This window comes from Eublepharis macularius, chromosome 8 (assembly GCF_028583425.1).
Source record: "Eublepharis macularius isolate TG4126 chromosome 8, MPM_Emac_v1.0, whole genome shotgun sequence".
Taxonomy (NCBI): domain Eukaryota; kingdom Metazoa; phylum Chordata; class Lepidosauria; order Squamata; family Eublepharidae; genus Eublepharis; species Eublepharis macularius.
Window position 1 is genome coordinate 58716990 of NC_072797.1, and position 25676 is coordinate 58742665.

At 42.0% G+C, this 25676-nt stretch overlaps 1 protein-coding gene across 1 annotated transcript in view; it reads right to left on the reverse strand.

Moving 5' to 3' along the window:
* The window catches only part of ST8SIA4 (ST8 alpha-N-acetyl-neuraminide alpha-2,8-sialyltransferase 4), a 96514-nt gene that overhangs the window by 53712 nt on the left and 17126 nt on the right, over positions 1–25676 (reverse strand). The window contains exon 3 of the mRNA XM_054987134.1: positions 4260–4517. Coding sequence (XP_054843109.1) covers positions 4260–4517 — 258 coding nt within the window. The remainder of the gene's footprint in view (positions 1–4259; positions 4518–25676) is intronic.

Here is a 25676-nt window from a genome sequence, read left to right on the forward strand (position 1 = left end):
CCAGTGATATTTCCACTTTAAAGAAATCAGCCCATGCTCAACTGACTTTTCCATTGCAAGAGAAAAGATGCAAGTTCTTCTGTCTTTTTTTCCACATGGGAACAAGCAGCTAGAGTGTAATTTTGTGAAAGGGGACAAAAGACAGACAGACAGAGTTTATAAGCTCCATCCTTCCATCTTATAAAACATACCGTTAACTCATTTTATTTTTAAAAAACCCAAACAGAAAACTAATTCAGTATCACATTCCGTTTGGACCTAAGCCATGACTACCAGTGACTGTCCAATCTGTTCCAAACTGTTCCCCAAGCAACAGAATTTTCAGCAATGGACCAATTCATATAACCGGCAGCCCCCATGTAACTGCTGCAGGGGTCACTGCTAGGCTGTCTGCCAGGAAATGCTCACAGATATTTTTTTAAAAACTGGCACCTTCACACGAGTGCTGCCCTTGAGGTTGGATGCTGTGGGCAAATGTGTGTTTCCTCTCTTGTATTTCTCCAATCTACTCCAAGGCCAATTAAATGTGAGGCTGGCAAGGCAACAGAACGCCTCCAGCCTCTGTCTCATTTCAACTGTGCTGCAAACTATGAAAAGCCAGTACGTGAGCTTAGTTAGCACGCCAGCCCAAGATCTACACGGGCTGGGGATCTCTGGCATGCAAATGCAAACTAAACACACATAGCTTCTTTGCACAAATTGCAGCACAGTTTAAATGAGACTCAGAGCCTCTACAAAGTATCACAGGAGAACTCTGCCTTGCCAGTGTTACAGTTCCATCCAGCCTTGGAGGACAGTAAAGCACAGCAGAATGGTACATGAACAGCTACGGAAAATCATCTGGGGTGAGAATAGAAGGTTTTCATTTCCAAAAAGCTACCAGAAATATCTGACAATAAGTCTGGATTAGAAAGCACGTACATACTACCTTTTTTTTAAAAAAAAGGCAAATGCAGTTACTAAGCATAATCCAGTCGTTCATAGAGAGAGCAGTCCTGAGTAGGTACAAGCAGAAGTCCCAGTTTATTCAATGGGGCTTTATTCCAGGAAAGTTTTCTTAGGACTGTAACCATAGATGAAAACACTCGGATAAAATATTGTTGCCGTCAAGTTCTAAATGCTTGTTCTTGTGTGGTACTCAATCAGGAGTGACTTCGGTACAACCTACTGCATGTCTGCGTTTAGGGAAGCTCTTTTACTTTTTATGACTCAAATACTTCAAACATATTTCTGGGGCTTAACCTACAGGATCTTAGAAATGCATACATTTTATGGATGTGCATATGTATTTATTTAATTTTATTATTTATATAACACTTTACCTTGAAGCCTGAGCTCCAGTTAAAAACAACAAAAACATTTTAAAAAATGCTATCACAATAGTCTTTGGTCATCATAATAGGTCATATGTCAGAGGCTTCCAATCATAAGAATAGCAACATGCTTCTCCCAATCTGAATAAGGCGAGTGCATCCTTAGCTAGCACAACAATGCCTTCTCATGCAAAGCTGAACATACTGACATTGTATAAGAGTATGGGAAATAATTTGAAGATGGATCTGAGGTATTTTGACCATGTGGGCAGAACTCAGTGGATACATCAAAACTGTATGGGGCCAGAACCGCTGGGGGAAAAAAAAACATTGGAAAAAGCCCATAGTGTAGGAATCTGTTCAAAAAAAATGTTAGTATTGAGGGAGGAGAGAATATGTCCATTTTGCCAAAGCAATCAATCCAGAGTGTGTCTTCACCCCCAATCCACTCTGCATAGTTGACTAGCGAAGGCAGAATGTTGTCACAGACCTTTGTCGGACAATAAGATATTGACTGAACAAGGAGAAAACAGGTTTGAACAATTGTTTTATTTTCATATTTGCAAAGCATGTTTTTCTCTGCTCAAGTTCTTACTGTACACCTTTCAATAAGATTACAAAAAATGCTTGAAATTACACCCCTACTAATCTCATCAGCTTGTTCTGAACAAGTACAAATTTTGTGATATGTATTCCATAATATGAGAAAGTATGCTTAAGCTTGATGAAAAACTCATCCAGGCCATAAGAAGGAACAACTCAGAAGGTGCCGGTATGGTTACATGGATTTCACATCACTGAGTTTCTATTAGATAGCCACAATACCTCCATCTCTCGTAACTCAGGTCTGAGAGATACAATCTAATGTTTCAGAAGGCACTTTGGTGAGATTCTTAAAATTCTATTTTATCATTTATATGCAAGATACATGGAATAAGGGGATTATGACATGTATGCTTATCATTTCTTTTACATATGAAACTGAAATATGCATCTTTGTGATCAGTGTAGATTTGACAGTTTCAAGATTGATTTATTTTTATTAAAGAAAATCATGGGTGATTATTAGCTGGAAACATGGTTCTCACTCTGTACCTGTAATAAATAACTTCTGACACTCCCAGTCAGAAGACGGTTAAATGTTAAAAGATAAGCTGTGGGAGAGAATAGCTATCTTAAATACAGCTCTGTGGCTTTGTTCTGTAGCTCTGTAGACTGTTGTTCTAGAAGAAAGAAATTCTTTTGTTTCCACATGAGTTTTAAAAATAATACTCCCCCCGCAGTAGAGATATTAAACTGTTACAACGTGGCTCTACAAATGTTCATTCAGACACTCAACCAAATGTGCATGAAATTGAAAATAATGCAATGTAGATGAGTGACATCCAGGTGCATATCCAAACACAGACATAATATATATGTATTGCGCGCGTGCGTGTGCGTAGCACTACCAACAGGGAGGTTCATATTTGGATACTTATCCAAATACATAACTTCACATTCAATCATCCCCAGGCAGTCATGCATAACTCAACATATTAAAGCTGGATCATTACAAGACTTACCATGCAGCACTGAAAAACAACAAAATCACCTACACAACCAAGTAAATCAGGAAGCATCAGTCTCCTTGCCTGAGCTAAGGAATACCTTCTTTATTCAAAGTGAGTACATGGACGAGAATCATTCACCTCACTGATGCTGTCACATAGCCAAATCTAATTGGCTACTTGCACCATGACATCAACTTGTTCACTAGGCCCTTCTTGATGACAAATTGAAAAAGTATGACAAATTGAAAGAGTAGCAGTAAGAGTAATTATAAACAGCTCTGAAGATGCAACCACAGGAGGAAATAATGGTGTGCAAACAGGGATGAAATATATATGAAACACTGGAAAGTGAAGGGGGATTCATGGGTGGCCTCTCCCTGCCCAAAAGACAATTTCTGCAACAAAATTTTAACCTCATGAAAATTCAGCATTAGTTGATGCTGATTTCATTAGCATGTACTACAAATAAGTGCGTATAAGATTGCAACTATGGAATCCTATTCAATGTGTATGCAGATACAACCCCATTGAAGTAAACAGGACTTACTCCCAAATCAGAGACTGGGGTTGGAAACTTAATATTTCAGTAGAAGAGTTGAACAGATGCTGTGGAAATGAATGGGATTTAAAAGTGCTTAACTTTAACAGGGTCATGTCCCTATATCATATAAAGACATAAAGAACTGCTACTGAGAAAAGCACAGCAAGTATAATCCATAGCCCACCAAAGTAATGGCAATATGTTTCTGGATTGCACCCAATGCTCTGTATTCTAATGAAAACTTGTTTTACATTCATGTAGTGATAGCCCATTAAACAGTGCCTGCAACTCCTTTTAATTTATTGCTGACCTTTGACAATGTATAGCATTTTTGTTTTGAACAAGCAAGCTAGTTATTAAAAATAAAATATGTGAATACATTTGCCCAAGAATTGAGAATACATTTTCAATGCAGCATATAAGCATTTATATGTGCGATTTCCAATTCTCTTAATGGGAGCTAGCTAGCTAATCCCCAATGTATTTCAGTTTGCCCCATACAGTGCATATATAATAAGTAAAAGTAGTGGTTTTCTTCTATGACTACTGGCAAGAACAAGAAAATGAAAACATTTTCATTTTTTACGTCCCAGCTCTCAATCAGAAAAGTGGTTTTTTTACATAAAGAGGAAACCAACTTACAACAACATCAAAAATCTCTCTGAATTTTCCAACTGTGCACGTTCTCATTTTCAATATACAGATGGCTCTGTTCTTTTTATATTAAAATATATTTAACTTTAAGCATCACACAGTGAATGATATCACTGAGCAATTCCAAATAACCAAATAAAGCATTTCTGTTCATTACTGGGGAACTAACAACCTGATGAGAAAAAGACAAATGCTCACCTTATGACAAACTCATGGTTGTCAATCTCTTTTCCACACCCACTGTCCAGAAGGATGCCAGAATTTCCCACTACAGCGCATGTCTTAAAACGACGGTTCTTCATTGGTGAAACTTCAGGAAGAAGGCTGTGCAGATCCTGAGAAATGTTTAGTGTGCGGCGTCTGTCTAGCACATAGTGGATTACATCTCCTGGCTTGAAGCTGCTTTTGACCACTGAGACATCTCTTTCGGCATCCAAGAATCGAAGGATGTTCTTTCTGGATTTAAAACAAGAAAGCCAACTTATGGTACCTCTGCAAAATATACTCCAGAAAAAGCAGCCTGTTGTACCTAATTTTGGCATGAGCTTTCATTAACAGTTTATGAAGACACTTAATACATCTGGTAAAGCAAGATCTGGCCTACGTACCTAAACACCAAGTCACAACGAACATTTGTAAATCTAAGGTTCAGAGGCTGTCACTTGATTTTAAAACTCAAAAGATCCATTTCCACTGATACATTTTTTTATTTTTGTAACTCAGTACAGTTCAACCAACAGTTCCACTGCATGACTAGTTTCCAGAAGGGTCATGTTAGTCTGCTGCATACAAAACAACAGAACTTTGTGGCATCTTGAAGACTAAAGAATTTATTGTGACAGAAGCCTGGATCAGCAGTCTTGGATTTATTTTATTTTAAAGTTTCAAGATAGTGTTATTTGCTTACAGTAAACACACAAAAAGAGCAACCCTAAGGAGGTCTACTCAGAATCTGATTCAGAACTATATTACTCCCAGAAAAGTGCTCTTAGTATTGTTCTGAAAGAGCAACATAGAGGAACAAACAAAACAACTGTGTGCCCTTTTCAGGATCGGATTCTTTGCATGCACATTCGTTGAGAAAATGTGCAGCCTTACCACCTGCTTTGAGATACGTGTTCTGGAGCTTTTGTGAAGTCTAGGAGCAAAATTGAATTAAGTTTATTTCTAATCAGGAGGAAGAATAAAGACCTCCGTTAAAGTAATTGACAAAATTCTTGTTGATTTCAATAAGCTTTTATTACATAATTTACTAAATTTCAGGGTTGTATAGAGACATTGGCTGCTTTCAGAAGACAAATGTAACCATGGTTAAGTTTAAATGCACATGAACCCAGCTTGTTTGCAGCTACATGCTTGTATGCATGTCTTGCTTCTTCCTTGTAATGCAGAGCACAATGAAGGAATCATCATTAAAAACTAATTTCAGGGGTCTGCACCCCCAAATTATCTGGGAAATCTGTATCTGGGTTTCAGGGTTCTCAAAAAAATCCAGCCATTATTTCCTATGGGGAAAACTATCTGACAGTTAGGGGCGGGGGCTTTTTCAAGCAAATTCCACCAAATGTGTAGGAAACATGCTCCTGACTGTCCTCTACAGACCTCCCCCCCACAAGTCTCAGGAAGATTGGACCCCAGGGTTCAATTCTATGGGCCCCTGAACAAACTGCCCATAGCCACTCTCCATTGTTTCTTATGGCACAAAAAAAGTCAAAGTTGGCTCTCAAGCCAAAACACAGTGAGGCAAGGCTGCCATGGCCAAGACACACTCCCAAATGCAAGCTAAACACATAGAAAGCCTCCCACAACCAAACTGATGCTCCCCCAAAACCAAGTGCTTTCTGAGCAAGCTGCCCCGCCACTCTCCATTGTTCCCTTTGACAGGAAAGTTTCCAAGCTAGTTCTCAGGGCACAAACACACAGAGGCAAGGTTGCACATGGCTGGAGACACATTCCCAATGCAAGCTCAATCCAGTGAAGCTAAACAGAGCCAAACTGAAGCAAGGAAATAGAATCCTCCCCAGAACTAATGTGAAGCAAGGGGACCATCATCACACCAGAGAATCATGTCCATTCCACCCATACTAAACTTTAGAAAAGGACACTGTTGCGACTTAGTTCAACAGAACCAGAGTCATTCACAGCAGCCAGGCAGATCCCAGAGACAGTGAAGGAACATCAGAAAACAAAACCAAAAGCAAGTACCCAGCTACAAGCACAAGATGATTGCAAGCGAACACAGTCGTTATAGTTTAATATAAGACGGATCCCTCTTAGCCTCAGACTGAAAGTGAGAGTGAGGGGTAATTATGGGAAACCCAAGTTCTCCTCTCTCTCTGCAGCCACTCTCACTGGCTCAGGAGAGCCTCAAGCTGCAGGCTGAGGCAACCCTTCATCACTGGCCATCCCTCCCACCTCTGCAATGAGGAAAGTTAGTATTAGAACAACACATATTTAACAGAACAGCATGCTGTAGCTTCATTTTGGGTGTTTCTGAGGGTTTGCTTCTGCTGGTAACATGGTGTGTTACATTCTCTACTTTCCCTAACATCTCTTTCTGAATTTTCTTGTCACAGTGGCAAGAGAACATTTCTGGTGCTGCTTTTCTCAATTTTCTACACAGATTTGTGCCAACAAGATCCAAGAGTGTGCTGGCTGGACTGGCAATTTGGGGTGTGCAGGGAGTTCCGAATTGGGAGTATGTGTAAAGAGCTTTTGCCTGTGTCTGAAACTAAGCTTCTACTAGCCAAAAGAAAGATGTATCATTTCTCTGGGAAAGCTTTCAGCAATTAGTTCTCAGACCTGTCAAACAGATGAGTTCTTGAACTACCTGTTTATCAGTACATTTATTTATATAGGGTTCAATATTGCTTTGCAACTCTTTATCAAACACACAGACACCTGCCTAGAGTTTATTTCACTTTATTGAAAATACACCCTAGTTTTTTAATGAAGCAAGTAATCAAAATATAAATGGTTATTAATATAAATTCTATAAAAACAGAACACAGAAAGGCAATAAGAAATAAGTTTGCTAACATTTCTTAATAAATTCTAAGTTTAACTTAATCAAAGTTTCTATGAAATGCATAGGTAAAGATAAGTTCTCACCTAAATTCTCTCAAGAGATTTCTTCCACCAGAGCTCTGCCATTCTACCTGAGTTTGCAATTTTATACATCATCATATGCAAATATCTAAGGTCTAGTCACATGATAGCACAAACAAATGGTAATTGGTCTGATGCTACATTGAATATTCATCGTTTCTATTGTATAACCTTCCAATTAGTAAAAAATTACGTTAGACTTGCAAAACAAAACTATAAATCTCTGTGAAGTGTCAGAAAAAGTTAAGTTGAGAGATCACTATTGGTTGAATCTCTGATAGAGGAACATTAATCTCGATAGAGTCCACTATTTTAATTAACTGTCAAAAGATTAAAGCACACCTGTCAGAATTACCTAACACACAGAAAAAACATACAGACAAAATCAAAAAGAGTCCAGTAGCACCTTTAAGACTAACCAATTTTATTTTATTGTAGCATAAGCTTTCGAGAATCAAGTTCTCTTCATCAGATGCCTGATCCGAACTGGTCAAATACAGAAGGGGAGGGGAGGGGAAAGAACGGGACATATATCACAAGAGGACAGGATGCAATTAGTGTGAAGGCAATCAAAACATTCCTTTGCTTGTAAATGTAAACATCTCCTTTTGGTGTGGAGTCAGTTTGCCGTGTTAGTTTGCCGCAGTGAAGGTATACAATTCCTATGTAGTATAAGCCCTCGATAACCACTACATAGGAATTGTATACCTTCACTGCGGCAAACTAACACGGCAAACTGACTCCACACCAAAAGGAGATGTTTACATTTACAAGCAAAGGAATGTTTTGATTGCCTTCACATTAATTGCATCCTGTCCTCTTGTGATATATGTCCCGTTCTTTCCCCTCCCCTCCTCTTCTGTATTTGACCAGTTCGGATCAGGCATCTGATGAAGAGAACTTGATTCTCGAAAGCTTATGCTACAATAAAATAAAATTGGTTAGTCTTAAAGGTGCTACTGGACTCTTTTTGATTTTGCTACTACAGACTAACACAGCTAACTCCTCTGGATCTATGAACATACAGACAGTTCATGCAAAGTCTGAAAGTTCATCTAGAATACAAGCGCTTGGCCTAGTATTGCTCAGTATTCATTATTGTCATGTGCTTTTATCTATATTGGTGCAACATATGTATTTTATGTTGTGCCAACTGGATCAACTGTCCCTCCTGCTGGTTTTCTACCGAACTTTTAAGTCTTCAGAACAATACTTTTCCCCACCTCTCCAACACTGTCTGGCACAGGAGGCAAGCCACAAGGTGGGCTCACTTCACTCACTTGGAAAATCTAGCGTTGGGCAAATGAAGAGCAGCAAGCTGACCTTCAGGAAGAACAGTTGCTCAGCTCCCCAGGGAAACAGGTGAGTGTAATAAAAGCCAACAATGTTACGTGCATGGGAAAAGACATGCTTGCTCTTCATGCTTGTCGGAGGGCATGAGAGGAGTCTCTGGGCCATAAGAGAGAGTTCCAGCCAGACCATGTATTTCTTGGCCCAGTAGCGCAGAGAACAGGTGGAAAGCAACTCACAGAGCTCTGTAAGGTAGTTCCTGACTATTGCCTCTGCTGGATCCTGGCTCATGTGCCTCACATTCCCAAAGGGGCCAAGCATCTCCCTAATGGCCACCATCTCCATGGATATCTCAGGAGTGATTGTGTGGGGGACCCTGCTGAGAAAGGTAGGCATGGGAACCAAAGCTGGTCTCCCTCTCTGTTCCCTCTGCTAGTAGGATACCCCTCCTGGCCTGGGTACACCATACCCACCGAGAGAGCTCATCTCTCAAGCTGGTAAGCCTCCTGGCTCACTCAATGATGCTGCCCTTAATGTGCGGGATGCAACATGTACACCTTATTCTCCATGAGAGGTTGCAGCTGGGACTTGATGCTCTGTTGCAGCCTTCTCACAAATGTGTGCACAGCTGGAACAAGCTTTGCATATTCTGCATCTGGGTCCAGAAAGGAGGCTATGTTCCTCTGAAATGTCTGGACCAGAGGAATAACCAGACTCAGGATCATGGTGTCAGATGAGACCACAACAGCGAATTCCTTGAAGGGCCTCAGGACCTCCACTGTCTGGGAAATGATCAGCTACTCTTCTTGACTGAACTGACTCTCCCCCTTCCAAATGCAGCTCTCAGAGACTCACATTGTGAGGGATGCATGCTGCTCCACCAAAAGCCTGAGCATGGCATGAGTTTGTGATAACATCACCAATCAGGTGATGCTGTGGCATGCTTGTCCTGACCTGCTTCTGGAACCATTGGTGAGTTGCTTTCACACTGTGCAAGAAGTTACCCATGAGGCACTGTGGAGGAGACACTGGAACTCATGAGTCACAGAGTCTTGTGTAGGTTTCTCCGGAGAACCCAGACCCAGTATGTCCTTCACAATGAGGTGAAGTTTGTGGGTCACACAATAAATGCACTTGAGGCCCACTTGCACTGCCTCTGCCTTGATGTTGTTCACTGTGTGTGCCTCATCGAGAACCTTGGCATGGAGCAGGTGCTTGTCATCCCACCCCCACCCAGGTCACTGGGTTGCCACCAATGTGCAGTTAGAGAGAGGTATGTGTGCTGCATCTGAGTGCAGGTTAAGATTCTAATGTGAAGTGCACATTTCTCCCAGCAACACAAGACAACAATGCCTGCACATACTCCTTGGCAGCTCTATAAGGGGAGGGCACCATGGTCCTGCTCAGTGTGGTCCGAGCAGGGGCCATATACCAAGGACAGACTTCTTGCAGCAGCCTGCAAAAGCCAGTATTTTTGACCATGGAAAAGTGATACCCATCTACAGCGATCATCTTGGCAATTTTCCAAGTGACACATTTGATGCCCTCTGGATCTCCCCTCTTGGCACACTAGTACCATCCTCATCAAACATCTCCATCAGAGATACTTGTACCTTCTCTACAAGAAACCTCAGGGGAGGAGCACCAGAAGTGGTTGTGGGACAACCCCCTGCTGGCTTGCTGGCAGCCATGTTGTGCCAACCTCTTTCTCTCCTCAGAGAAGCATGGCCTGGTAGTGCTTCTTCAAATGATTCCTGAGGCTGGTCATCAAGAAATGATGGAGATCTTTCCCTTGACTGACCTAGGATCTACAATGCTGGCACCATCCATGCACAGCACGGTCCTCCATCATCTGGAAGTGCTCTCAGACATGGGAAGTGTCGGGCCACCAACGCTGTCCTGCAGCCTACCCTGTACAGGAGTCACCTCCTGTGAGGAGCTCGGTGCAGATACACCATGTCTGGGGGTGGGGGGCAGAAGAAGTTTGCCATGGGTGGTTTAGATGCAGGGATCACTTCCACCATCTCTTCTTCTTCTTCCACCATTCTCTCCTCCTGCCTTGCCATGAAAGGGCTGCTGTTGGCCTCAGAGGAAATGGAAAGGCTCTTTCCATTTCCTCTGGAAAGAGAAAGATGGGTGATGGCCCCCTCCGCCTGTTCCTCCAGCATCTTCATGGTCCCTGGGGTGAGCTCAAGGGCTGAAAAACTCATGTCCTCCAAGCCCACTCCAAAAGACTCCTCATGCTGCTTCTCCTCCTACTGCTGGGCCTCAAAAGCTGGAGGGAGAAGCCTCAGCAACAGTTCCCCACCCAGTACCAGGGGTGTGCACCCAAAAAAGATTCAGGTTTCCCAAACTGGAAACCTGAAGCACACACCGCTACCCAGCACTAACTTCTGCCTCAAGTACTTGTGGTGGGGTATTATTCCTGCAGCTGCCTCAGTGAAGAGGGCTTTGTGACCCCTTTTGCTGCCGTGAGCCAAGTCAGAGGTTGGGCTGGTGGACAGCAGCTACACTGGAGCAGGTCCTCTTCACACAGGTGAAGGGAGAGCTACAGCCCTCCTTACTTCTACTATTAGACTTCACCTTTCCACCTAGCCAAAAAACAGTTTGTTTGTTTTTTTTTTAAAAACTGATCTCTAGTACTTACTTTAAAAGTTTGTTAATGGTTTTGGCTCTAAGGTTCATAGAGATGGAAAAATCTCTTTTTAAAAGGCCTAGTTAAGAATGTAGCATTAACTATCTACACTATTAAGAAGCTTAAATCCTCTTCAGAAATGAAGCAACTCCTTGCCTGAACCCTACTTCTAAAGAGCCTGGCCTGGCTTCAATGGTGCAAAGCAAGCCAGAGAAAAGGTGGGTAGCAGCCTAGTTAAATATGTTACTATGGGCAGCCTATTTATCTATTTGACTAGAATGCAACTGAACTCTTCTTAATCCTTCCAACACATGCCTATTAAAGGAAAAACTTTCTTGGTCCCTGTAAGCTAAAAATTAATTTTTGCTTCTATGTTAACAAGACCTACAACTAGCCTATGTCAGAAAGCCTTTTGAAAAGTTCACCCTCTGACTACCCAATAGGAGCACACCAAAACTTCACTACTGGCAATTTAACAAAAATAAGAACAATGCAGAACACACTTCTTGGTGGAAAACGATACCCACAAAAATAAAACAAGAACAGAGCTTACAAATTACAATAATAGTAAGCAGCAAGTATAGCGTTTAAATCAGAAGAGAAAGGCAAACCAAGCCAACAGCAAGAGTTACTTCCTCACACATAAGAATGGGAAAATCTCTCAAAAATGGCAAGCAGGAGGAGCTACTTTCTCTTGCTTTTAAACAACCATACAAGGTTTCAGGAAAAAACAGACATCCCACCCCCCAAGGATAATCAGCAAAAATGAACAGCAGCTATAAAACACCAACACCAAATTTCCAAAAAACAATTTTCCAAAAGCCAACCACCCCCCTACACACACACAACTGCAAAATCAATTTTTAAAAGGTTAATGGTAAAATCAAACTTGACCCTCACCCTCCTCACCCTATTACTCCCAGACAACAGGTCAATCCCCCCTCCATTACAACAGAGGAAAACCCAGTGAGACTATGACTCTCAACCCAGACTGAAGTTCTTCAGCAGATGCAAGTCTCTTCCTCAAGGCAGCAATGCAGAAGCAGCAGGCAGGCAACAAACCCACCAGTAAATCCAAAAGGCAAAGCAGTTCAGACCAGAGAAAGCCAGGAGCAGCAGTCTCAACCCAAGGCCAGATCAAACAAAATGGAGGTTGCTCTAGAGTTGCCAGCTTCAGACTGGGGAATTCCTGGAGATATGGGGGTTGGAACCTAGAGAGGGTGGGATTTAGAAAGGGGAGGGAGCTCAGCAAGGTATAATTCCATAGAGTTTACCCTCCAAAGCAGCCATTTTCTCCACAGGAAGTGATGCCTGTTGGCTGGAGACCAATTGTAATTCCAGGAGATCTCCAGCTACCATCTGGAGGCTGGCACCCTGAGCCAAGCCTCCTTTTTTGACTCTTGCAGAGCAATTTGAAAAACACTGGCCGATTCCAGACGGCCCCCCGCCTCGCGAAACGTCGTGCGTCTTCGCGCGTCGTCGCGCAGAAAATGCGAAATAATCGCGTTTTGTCGCGCAAAACTCGCACGAGAAAACGCGATATTTCGCGTTTTCTGCACGACAACGCACGAAGACGCGCGACGTTTCGCGAGGCGAGGGGCCGTCTGGAATCGGCCACTCTCTCCTTCTCCAAGAATCCCATTGGCCAGAGAAGGAAAGTTCCTGCAAGGATTGGCCACTCACTGACCCTTCCCTTCCTCATTCTCCCTTCCCTTCCTCACTCTCCCCTCCCTCCTCCCCCTCCCCCTTTTGCAAAAAAGGAAGGAAATTCCTGGAAACAGCCATGTTGTGTTTCCTTTTTTTTTTTTTTAAATATCTAAAACAGAAATCTACAAAAAAACTACAAAAGTACTAGGAAAGGGGAAAAGGGAAAGAAGAAAGAAAAGGGGAAGGAGGGCTGGAAAAAAGGGGGGTTACATACAAACAATAAACACTACACTACAATGTTTTCCCTTCATACTGCCATGGTTAAAAATTTAAACCTTCATAAAGTAATGATGGAGTGGTTGACCTTGCAAAATACAAACTACAACCCATATTAAATTTTCTTTTCCCCTCCCCTGGGCCTCGGATGCAGTTCTCTCTGAGCAGCTACAGCCACTGCGCTCACTGCCTCCCCCCTCCCTTCAGGCTTCGAGTCTTCTTCATTTTGCATGGTATCTTGCCCGAATTCTTGATTTTTGTCCACAAAATCCCTTAGCTGATCCTCTGAGTTTATCTTGTAGGCTTGATCTTTATAATTAAACCAAATTCCTTCCGGAAATAGCCATTTATACTTTATCCCTCGTTCCCTCAGGAGAGCTGCGAGCTTTTTGTACTTAAATCTTCTTTTCCGAACTAGAAATGGAACGTCCTTCAGTATCTTGAGTTTATTTCCCAGAAAGTCCAAGTCCGCATTATATGAGTTAAATAGGATAGTGTCTCGGACCTTCCTGGATGAAAACTCAATAAAAATCTCGCGAGGCAGCTGCCGCTTCATTGCATATTTTGAAGAAGCCCGGCGGACTTCCAAAATGGCGCTTTTCACCTCTTCCTTAGTTGCCCTCGCGGGTGACGCCAATAATTCCGAGGCAAGCTCCCTTAGATCCTCGTTTTCCTCCTCTTTAACATTCTGGAGACGCAAAACAGTCTGTGTTCGTTCCACTTGCAGCCCGATCAGCTGGTTTTCCACCAGCTTTAGCTCCTTGTTCGTTGCTCTCATGAGTGACGCATTTTCCCGAGCAGACTTCTCTGCCCCCCCCCACTGCTTCCTTAATGGCTTTCACATCGCTCTCAATTAAGCCCACCCTTTGATCTGTTTCATTCAGCTTGTCAACAAAGGGTTTTATGGCTTCGATGACCGATCTTTTCACCAATTCCTCGAGCGACTCCGCTTTCCCCTGCAGGGCAGCCGAAATTGACTTGCCCAAAGCGGGACGCTGCTTTTTCGCTGCCATTTTAGGGCGGGGGGGACCGCCAACCTTCTGAAACTCAGCGAGGGGGAAGAAATCCGAGTCTTCTTAACTTCAGATCCCACCACTCCTTCGCATACGCTTGTAATAACAGAAGGGATTCGCTTACTTACAGGCTTCCGCCTAGTCCTGTTCTTTGCCGTTTTCCGTGGCCCGGCAGCACGCAAGGTGCCGCGCACGTCTGCCGGCCTCCATGGGGACAAACGGGCAATTTACCCCCTGCCTCGATTTGCCAGAGGGCTCTTCCCGCAGCGTCCCGGACCCTGACTCCCTCCCTGGGAGTCCTGGGGGCTAATCTTTGCAGATCAGCCGCCCGGTCAGGTTGCTCAGACGTTTCCTCTCGGACCTGCAAAGAGGAGCATCCGACATGGCCGCGAAAACGAAAACGAATCAGCCATGTTGTGTTTCCTGATTTAACCCCCCCCCCCCCGATTTGTGTGTGTGTGTGTGTGTATGTATGTGTGTGTTGTTGTTGTTGTTGTTTTCTTCCGATCTGGGTTCCCAGATTCAATCTAGGATTCTCTAATTTGATCAAAGAAAGCTAGATTTTGCCAAGTTGCCACAAATCCGGTTTTAAAACCTGGTTCCTAGACCCAGATTGCACACCCCTACTGACTATATATAATATCTATAATATAAAATTAACTTTGGTTGTCTTTAATGTGCAAATACAGGCATGTGGCTTGACCCGAGGTAGTTTTTCCCTGCCCTCAACTGGAATTCTAATTCAGACTTGAAACCAGGCTTAGAATTTTTGCTTATTGCGGGTGAATTGACACTGGATAACCAGCCTTCCTGTATCTGTACATCACAGATAGCCAGTTCATTTTTAATTGGGATTCCTTCATTGCATGCTGTGCAAGAAAAATAAAAGAAAAAGGTCTCTGGAGAAGTTCAATATAAATAAACATTAGAATCAGGGGTCATGTACATTTTAACTTAGATACAATTACCGTTTGCTGTCTGAATGCAGTTCTAGCCTTACAAACTGGCTTGAGATTTTTCATGAGAACAGGCTGAGAAGTTACCTTTCAGGAAACAGCTATTGTACCCCTGGGAACTGTATCACACCCTGTTCTCTCATTAAATGCAGTACACATCCTGAACACTTGATAAATGCCCTGCTAAGTGGTTAAGCAATATCTCTATTTTAAAGAGAGATGGTTTTTTTCATGCTCTACTGGTCTTTAGTAATTAGCACCCCACTTGGAAGGGCAGCTTTAAATTCAACTTTGCCGTTGCTTAATCCTATATCTGCCAGTGACCCTAAACTTAACATCTAAGTCCCTAATTGGCCAAGAGACCTAAAGGAGAATTCTACCCATAACAGTGTCCTAAAGAAGGATTTTCTTATGAAGAAGTCAAAACTACAATTAGTTCTGCGTAACATGTTAACACCCTAATAATTGAGTTTTAGAGCTAGCTTTGCAAAATTTCCATCAGTGAAGCTCCACATTAGGGATTACATCTATTTGATTTTCTTGTCCTACTTTATTAATAGGGGATGTGGTGTTATCTGTTCTAGACTGGTGTGATGCCTCAAACTCAACAGAGCATTCCTAGATGCTCATGTAACATTACTTATCTGCACAGTGGAAACAAAGGAGGATTGAAAGACTATTCTAAATAGTGGAATCATAGACCAGCCTTTATTTATTTATGTATTCGATTAATAGACCCCCCCCCTCCCTGCGAACAGGCTCAGGGTAGGTTACAGTAAAATGTTTAAAAGCATTAAAACATATAAACACAATTAAAAACCAAAGAACACCATAAATACATATAAAAGCATTTTTCATGGTGGGCCCCCTCCAGTTTCCCCTATCATAATATAAACAAAGCATAACAGAAGAGAAGGGGTGAGGAGCCACAATTTATAATAATCTGGCGACTGCACTTATAGGGAGGCAGATGACCTTTAGAATATACTTTCCTAGCCACTTCCTTGTATCTACACAGTCTATATGGTACAGTAATGCTGAGTAAAACACAAAGAAAATCCAGACAAAAGGGGTGGAAAATCTCCCTCAAATGAGTGATTTGGGGATCTTACCCCTACCCCTAAAGCTCTGGATGACGGCCGTCGATACTCAGTAAAACTACAGAGATGCGCTGAGTTTCAGAGTACCTTCTATTTATATATAGGTTGTATTATATATGGAACAACAGCTCCGCTTCAATAATAATAACAACAGCAATAACATTCAATTTATATACCGCCCTTCACGACAACATAACACCTTCTCAGAGAGGTTTACAAAGTATGTTATTATTATTCCCACAACAATCACCCTGTGAGGTGGGTGGGGCTGAGAGAGCTCCAAGAAACCGTGACTGACCCAAGGTCACCCAGCTGGCTCCAAGTGGAGGAGCGGGGAATCAAATCCAGTTCTCCAGAATAGAGTCCCGCTGCTCTTAACCACTACACCGAATTAATTGCCTCTGACTAACAGGGTGATGGTTAAGAACATAAGAAGGACCTGCTGGATCAGACCATGAAACTGTCTAATTTGCTTCTAAAGCCACCTATGCTTGTGGCCATAACTAGATCGAGTGAATTCCACAATGTAATTACTTCTTTACTCAACAGATGTTTCCTTTTATGTATCTATTGACCACCAACTTCACTGAGTGCCTTTTTTCCTAATGCTAGAACACGAGGGTCACTCCATGTTCTAGCATTATGGGAAAGGGAGAAAAAGTTCTCACTAATAATTTTGAAACCTTTATCATCTACTCCCTTAGCTGAGTTTTTTTAAAAAACTGACACTTAGAAACCTGTATTAGTTAGTGGCATCTGGCAATGTAACAATAAGGTAATATAATACCAAAAAAAGATCAAGAGAATGAATTTTAAAACAACATTCTTAAAATAAAGCATATAAAAGCCAGATCAAGACAGTCTATAGACTTTGTAAAGGTACAAAGTAAAAGGAAATTAACTGCATCATACAGGGAAGCTGTAAATAAGCCCAATGAGAAAGTATTACAGTGAATATGTTAAGCTCCTTCCGTCTGCAAAACTAACCACATGAAAAGGAGAGAGAATGATTGGCATCTTAAGAAAAATACACAAGTATTTTCAGAGGGTCCTGACCAGGATAGCCTAGGTGAGCATGATCTCGTCAGATCTCAGAAGCTAAGCAGGGGTCAGCCTTGGTTAGTAATTGGAGACCTGCAACAAAGACCAGGGCTGCAGAGCCAGGCAATGGCAAACCACCTTTGATAGTTTCTTGCCATGAAAACTCCACCAGGGGTCACCATAAGTCAACTCTGACTTGAAGGCATCACACACACACTTTCACAGAGGGACTATCAGAAGGGAACAGCGTTTGAAATACCAGGACAGAAGCAATGCCAGAATCAAGACTGAATGTTACTATCCCACTTATTTACAAACTTTGCCAGAATGGAAAAAAATGAGAGCCCAATTCAATACATATTTATTTAGAAGTAAGTGCCACAGTATTTAGTGGAACTATTGCTAAGCAAGACTGCATCAGATCACAGCCTGATTTCCCCAGAAGGAAATAAGTACACACAGAATAGCATCTCATATACATATTCCAGACACAATATTTATTTATTTTATATATATTTATATTCTGCTTTCTCCCCCAATGGGGACTCAGAGCCCCTTAATTCACCATCCCTTCCTCCACTTTATCATCACAACAACCCTGTAAGGCATGTCAGGCTGAGAAACAGTGACTGGCCCTAATAACAACAACAACAACAACATTCGATTTATATACCGCCCTTCAGGACAACTTAATGCCCACTCAGAGCAGTTTACAAAGTATGTCTTTATTATCCCCACAACAAAACACCCTGTGAGGTGGGTGGGGCTGAGAGAGCTCCAGAGAGCTGTGACTGACCCAAAGTCACCCAGCTGGCTTCAAGTGGTGGAGTGGGGAATCACACCTGACTCTCCAGATTAGAGTCCCACGCTCTTAACCACTACACCAAACTGGCTCCCAACAAGATTCAATGGCAGACTGGAGATCTGAACACAGGTCTCCCAGGTTCTAGTCTAGCACTCTAATCACTAGGCCATGCTTCTGTTTAAAGCACTTCTAAACAGTTCTGAAACTGGATATGCTGAAGTTGGTTTTAATATCAAAAGGAAAGAGAAATGCAGTCAAGTTTTTTTGGGAACATTTTAAAAGCACTGTTTCTTGTATCTTAAACCAGATTCAAATGGGAAGTGGTGTTTCTGGGACCCCCCCCCCCCAGAGATGTGAAACAAAGTCACATGGAAGAACATGTGATGATTCAGCATGCATGAGAGAACTGAAGCAAAAAAGAGAAATGAAAACCTGAAGTGCCTAAAGCTCCCAGTAAATCACACAAGTCAAGAAAAAGGTTTCCCTTCTTCTCAGACATACAAAGACTATGTTTTATCTTAACAGTAACCTTTAAAAGGCTTCCAATATGTTTAAATAGGCAAATTGTAAGAATATTGGGGAAAATACCCTCATAAATACCCCCCCAAAACCCTATTCTTGCTGTATTAAAGGTCTGACAGAATCCTGCACAAAACAGCAACACCATCTCTCACTAGTTGACACAGTGCTTCTCTTGTCACTACAACCATTTTGGCCTAGGTCTAGGCTTCCCAGTTGCCCACCAGTGGTGGGCAATCTCCTGTGGCAATCGGTGTGAGGTGGCAAAGCCCCCAGCGATCATGCACCACCAGCAAGCAACCTGGGAAATGGAGCACCAGGCATGCTCCCAGATGGGCGCAACAACATCACTACCTGAAGTGGTGTTGTTGCACAGGCTGTGGGTCGTGCTCTCACTTCGCTGGGGCCAATTTTGTCCCCAAAAGGGCTGGATTTGCCTCATGCAAAGCTCGGGAGCATGCCTGTGGCTGGTGTGATAACATCATTTCCCACCAGGAGCATGCACAATATACAAGCACAAATAGAAGATTACCAAGAGGCAGAAGGTAAGAGCCAGACCCCCCCAACCCCCTGGAGGGTATAGGTACATGGCAACCATGCCTAGGTCTCTTATTCACTGCTATTCAGGGTACAGAAGCTTCCTTGAGTACAGGGTTTGTGGCTTTCTGAGGAGGAAATGCTACACATAACATTTCACAGAATCAAAGATAAGTTTCAACGGAAACCCTGTTTCTACTGTGTGCAGTTCATAAGGCACAGGACTAGTTTGGTCTGCAAGCTGAGACACAGTGCCACTCCCCAAGAAACTCACATAACCAATAAATTTTTAGTTTGTATTCCTGAGAGCTGTAAATTGGAAAGGGCCTAAGACACAGAGATCTTAGAAAGATCTTAAGCAATGCATTGGCATTTTTTTACCAGCCATCTGTGCTATGTGGAAGAGCTAGGAGGGCACAGCCTCCTCCAGACACACCCTCTGAGACAGCTGAATGAACTATGGCCCTTGGGGATTTGACCAGCTTCCAGAGGAGCCAAGAGGGAAAAGCCTCTCTGGGAATGTGTAACAATCCAGCCAATCCATGAGAGAATGCTGAGTAGTATTGTTAGGAATAATACGTGCCTTCATTTTGTTTGTGACTATGAAAAAATTTTAAGTCGAAAAGTGACTAGTAAATGCAAACAGATAAATATGTATGGAAATGATAGCAGCCAATCATAAAGTGCTGCTATAAGGATTACTGAAAATGCTCCGTAAGAAGTGCTCTGCGTACAAAAGGCTCTGAATATTTGAAAATGGACCATATAAATGCCATTCGTCAGTGGCCATAATTAATTCTGTCCAATCTTGTGCTCTATTAGAGCTGGCCTTACACTCTAACTGGCTTCTTCTGATGAGCCAAAAAGCACTGAATGGCAGAGTCAGGTCAACCTTCAGCCCTCAGCATGGTGGACTCAGCTGCTGGTACATTTCTATTCTCTCACATCTTCCTCTATGTATCTGTCTAGCTAGCTAGAGCATTTTTCTTCCTCCAAGGAGCTTGATGAAGCATATATGGTTTGCCTTTCCCCATTTCATCCTCACAATAACTCTATGATGTAGGTGAGGTTGAGAGAGTGAGTGTCAGGTCTAATATCAGCCAGGAAAGCTTCCCACTGCAGAATGGGGATTTGAACTTGCATGTACCTGATCCTACCAGGACACTCTAACTACTATAAACACCAGTTCTGTTTATCCCTGCTTTCTAAGCTCTCATTGTCTTATCTGATTAAAATATGCTGGTTTAGAGCATGACAATCTGCAGTGATCACATCACAGAGCTCTGGCACGGCGGAACTTGTGCAAAGGTATGCAACGTGAGGAGACCTGCCACAAATAGGCCAGATTTTGACTCAGTTTCCTGTACTTCATCTCCAATCAAAAGTAGGCTGCAATTTATGTTCACATGCCAGTGACTTAAACATTTGTACATTTGAGACACACTTTGCTAAAAGTGGGACTGATAACTGCACTGTACTGCACTGATTGAGAGGCAGAGGATTGCCACTATGCTGTGTGGCCTAAACAAGACATACAATAGAAGGTGTCAGAGAGGAAATCACATCTCCCAGAGAAACAGCTGGCACCTTTTTGAAGAAGGACCACCCTGCACAAATCAAATAAAATGTATCGTGTAACTGGCGGGTTGTACTCACCTAGCATTTTGAGAGCTACTGTGCTAAAATGATGGCAGGAGATACTAACATTCAACAGGGCTGACAAAGGTTCTGACAGAACAGTATTTAACCCACTGCACCCAGAAATCAAAAGAAGCTTTACAGATTTCTGCCAGAAGAAAGGATTTAAAGCCAGTGAAATGCTGATTGAGCCAGCTGGTTTGAAAGTCTGAATGCTTGGGAAGTCCAAAATCAAGCAGCATACTGGATGCAAGGCAGTGCACAGGTGACATTCCAGCCTGGGAATGTTCTGCATTTCAATGGGAAGGAATTACCATCTACACTGTTGTACAATCTATGCCTATCTGTGGTACGATAAAGTTAAAGCAGACTCTATGTTTTTGCACCACTATATTCGAAGAAGCCTCTTCACAATCTGGAAGAAGTATAAGGTTTATTTGGAAGATGGAATTCCTTCATGGGTGGTTCCGTATGAAGTAATAGATCCGAGAACTGTCGACAATGAACAGCAACGTTTGACCTACAAGGAGATAACACAAATACAATATTCAACAATAAGAATAAAGACAGAAGAAGAGCTGTCTCCTTGTTATGGATGGTTTCAATATAGACAGATCAGAGATCTTTTCAATTCGGACTGTTTAAAAGGAGGAATAAGAATGGAAAACTCAGAATTAGAAGAAGTGATATTACAAGAAGGCAAAAAAGAAATTTCAAAGATTTATAAAGTACTTCTAAAATGGCATACGGAGGATGAAATAGTAAAAGTCTAGATGGTGAAGTGGGCAGTAAATTTCAATAAAGAAATAACAGTGGAGGTGTGGGAGCACCTGTGGAAAAACACATTGAAGATTTCAACTTGTACGAACATTAAAGAGAATGTATACAAAATGATCTATAGATGGTATCTAACACCAAAGAAGATTGCGCTAGGAAACATTCATAATCTTGTTGGTAAGTCTTTTTCATTGTCCCTTATAAATCGCTCCATCTCCCGCTCAGATCTGATACGCTTTTTGGCGCCTCCAAATTCGAAGGACAAACCCTCTGGGAGCTCCCATCTGTACCTGATTTTCATGTCCTTCAGCATCTGGATTAGCGCTTTATATTTTTTCCGATCTAGTAACACTGATCTGGATAGTTCCTTCATTATAATGATTGTCTTGCCATCGATCTCCAATGGATCTTGAAACTGTTTAGTCACAATCTTCTCTTTCATATTTCTTGTTGTAAATTGTACAATCACGTCTCTTGGTACTTTTCTCTGGGTTGCAATTCTCGAGTTCACACGATATGCCACATCTAGGATAGCCACAACATCCTCCTCCTCCTTCCCCAGGTATTCAGCTAACACCTCCGTCATCTGCTCTTGCGCTGTCTTTCCTTCCATTTCCGGCAGGCCGCGAAATCTGAGCTGCTTCTCCATATGTCTACTTTCCGCAACCGCCATCCTTCCCCTCATCAACCTCATCTCTGTTTGTTGCGTATCTGCTAAGTTCTCCATCGCTCCTTCTACTGTTTTAACTCTCTGCTGCGTCCCTTGTAATTCACTTTGTATTGTTTCCATACCTTTCTTCACTTCTGACAGCTCCGATTTTACTTCTGACAGCTCCGATTTTACTGTCTGTTTAACCTCTTTGATCAGCTCCAATTTCATGTCTTTAAATTCTTTAATCACCTCCAAAAGTTTTTTATCCAGGTTTTCTATTGCCGATTGCCACTCTTTCTTCGACATCGTGGGGCTTGCTTTAGCTCGCTCCCACGAATCCGCTCTCTTCCTTAGCTCCGTGGCGTTAAATTTAGTACCTTTTTTATTTCAAATGTCCCGGTCTTCTTGCATAAATTAATTTTAAAGGGTCCAAAATGTCGGGCGTCTTTTCTCTATGGTCTCTCTATGATTTTATAATCCAATATGGCCTACTTCCTTTTCCGCTGAAGCCGCGACCCTTCCCCTCTCAAAGATGGCGATTCCCTTCTTCCTGCCCTCCAGCAAGGGCCGCTTCTCTCCAGCCGCTCTATTGTTGTTACGCACTTCCTGTCTCCCGTCTTCCCACAGCAGGTCTCGCGATGGTGTCTTTTTCTCACAGCTCCAAAGCCACAGGTATTCAAAACAATAATCCGATTTCTTTAATAACTTCTTTAAACTTAGTCTCTTTTCTAATACAACTCCTGCCGGAGCTTCCCCTCCTTTTCACTAGTCTGTTGCAGTTTAAAAGTCTACTTTTTTTCCTCTCTGTTTTTATCAATCTGTCCCGTATCGGAAGATAGTGATCTTTACCTTCCCTTCACTTTCCTCGGGTTGTAATCGCTGTTTCGATTTCAAGTTCTCCTTTCCACTTCTTCCCCCAATCGAAGCTTGGGTATGTAGGTCTTATGCCAGCCGAATTGGCCCCAAAACTGCCGCAGAGATTGTAGCCGACCCGTCGCAAGGTGGGACCTCAAGGATCGGGAGGGGACCCGTTATGTAGAGCCCCCCCTCGTCCGAGATCTAACTCACCCTAGGGTCTTGAGCGTTCTTTGCCTGCTCTCCGCCTGACAGCAGTCGGCCGCAGGCTATTTTTCACCCCGCCGGCCGCTTAAAACGGCAGTCCGGTCAGCTCCACAAATGGAGCTGCGTTAGACCTCCATGAATCCCCAAGCCGGAAGTCTCAAATAGTAAAAGTCTAGATGGTGAAGTGGGCAGTAAATTTCAATAAAGAAATAACAGTGGAGGTGTGGGAGCACCTGTGGAAAAACACATTGAAGATTTCAACTTGTACGAACATTAAAGAGAATGTATACAAAATGATCTATAGATGGTATCTAACACCAAAGAAGATTGCGCTAGGAAACACTAACATGTCAGACAAATGTTGGAAATGTAAAAAACATGAAGGGTCACTATATCATATGTGGTGGACTTGTGAGGTAGCTAAGCAATACTGGGGAGATACAATTGAAGTAATTAATGAAATTTTACAAATCCAAATAAATAAGAACCCAGAATTGTTGCTACTGAACTTGGCAATGGAAGGTGTTCCAGTGCAGTACAGAACATTGTTATTTTATATGACCACAGCGGCAAGACTTTTGTACGCGCAGAAATGGGAAAAAAAAGAAATACCAACTATAGAAGATTGGATTTATAAATTGCTGTACATGGCGGAGATGGACAAAATGACAAGAAAACTTAAAGATCTTGATCCAGGACAATTTATTGCTGATTGGGGGAAATTGAAAAAATATTTAGAAAAAAAATGGGATGTGAAGGGAGAACTGTGGCAGTTTGAGAACTATTAAAATGTGATGTTGTAAACAGAAGAGATAAGAGACTTTACCATTAAGGGGGAATTTAATTATTACAATCTAAGCTAGTATTATGTTTAAGCAAATCTTACTTAGAATATAGAGTTTAATCAAGGAAGAGTAAAATGGATACACTGGTGGATTAGTGATTTTAATATAGTATATATATAAAACAATTTGAATATGCTTAGAGTAAGAAATATTACGATATATGTGTTATAGAAGAATATAAGTGAAGTCAAGTTAAGTAATAAGAAGGGTTAAGGGTTGGAAAGCTGTTGGAAGTCGATAAGGAGGGGGGAGGAAGGAGTGGGGGTCAGAGTAAATTAGGTATGATGGGAATGTATGTATTAAATATGAAATATAAACTCACCAATAAAATTTTTTAAAAAATACACTGTTGTACAATCCCAGATATATAGAAGAAAGTCATGTATTGGACTTCCATTCTCTGCTTAAACCAACCTAATCATGGTGTGGCTTGTATGTATTAGACATTGGTTAAAACAAATTTGTCCTCCATTAGCAGCACAAGCCTAAGCAGAGTTACACCCTTCCAACCCCACTGACTTTAATGAGGTTGGCTGAACTCTCCTTAGGACTGCACCATAAATGTTAGTTTCCTGAGAGTGTACAGATTTTTAAACACTCTCTTTTTCTACTTACTGGTCTATACAACAATTGGGCTCTGAAACACACACACATAATCCCCCACTGAGAAAGAACATGAACGGTGCCTTTAGATTGCATCTGTGAAGAAACTGTGCTGTGAATACCTCTGGAAAAGATGCATTCCCATTTCTTCCTTGTTCTCAGCTTCCACACTGAACATGTATGTGTCTTTTAAGTGATGCTTCTGATTAAATGAATGATGCACAGTGGAATCTGATGAACCATTTTTATTATTTGCTGCTTCAAAGGTGTTTGCTATGTAGATCAGTAATTAAGTGCAGATCTCTAACACTGTCAGGAAGACAAATGGCCCCAACAACCACTCGGCAATCTACACTTTCAGGAAAACTCCCATCTTCTGTAGCTGCAGTTAATTTATTGTGAGGAATGAAAATGGAAGATTTATGTTTAGATTCTCCTAGGTGTTATTGATTACCAAAAGACAAATGGCTACTATTATAACTAACTCCATGCTATTTTATTTATCCTGTGAGGCATCTTTGTAAACAAAGCTTTCACTTTTTAAATACTTCATTGATCATTTTTCTAACAAGTCACATCATTTCCTTAGAACAGAATAAATCAAGAACGACAAACACATGGTCCTTTTCCCACTTGAACCGAACACTTTCTGGCTGGGATTGTTAATGTTAACTTGGTACATGCCCTTTTTGTGGAAAAGTGCAAAAGACAAGTTCTCACAAGGCCTGATCTTATATCCATGCTTTACCTTTCATGGCACTGAAACGAGGCTTTTAACCTTGGAACCTCAACTTGACACAAAAAACTACATCAGCACTAGAGATGTTTGAGCACTTGCCAGTTCAGCTCACATCCTACTCAGTGGACAGCCAATCATTCAGAAAGCAGATGTGTCTAGAACCTCCATATTGAGTAGCAGAACATCTCTGAATGCCAGGTGCTGGAGGAAGTAGAAGGAAGTAAGTTTGGGGCTCTGTGCCCCTGCTGTGAACCTTCCAGAATGGTTCTTCTGTTCTCTTGTTTCATTTAAAAACAAATTCTGTGTTTTATTCCAAGTACTATGCATGTGCAAGTTGTAGCTTTCACATATTCATTTCATCTGCATCTTTCT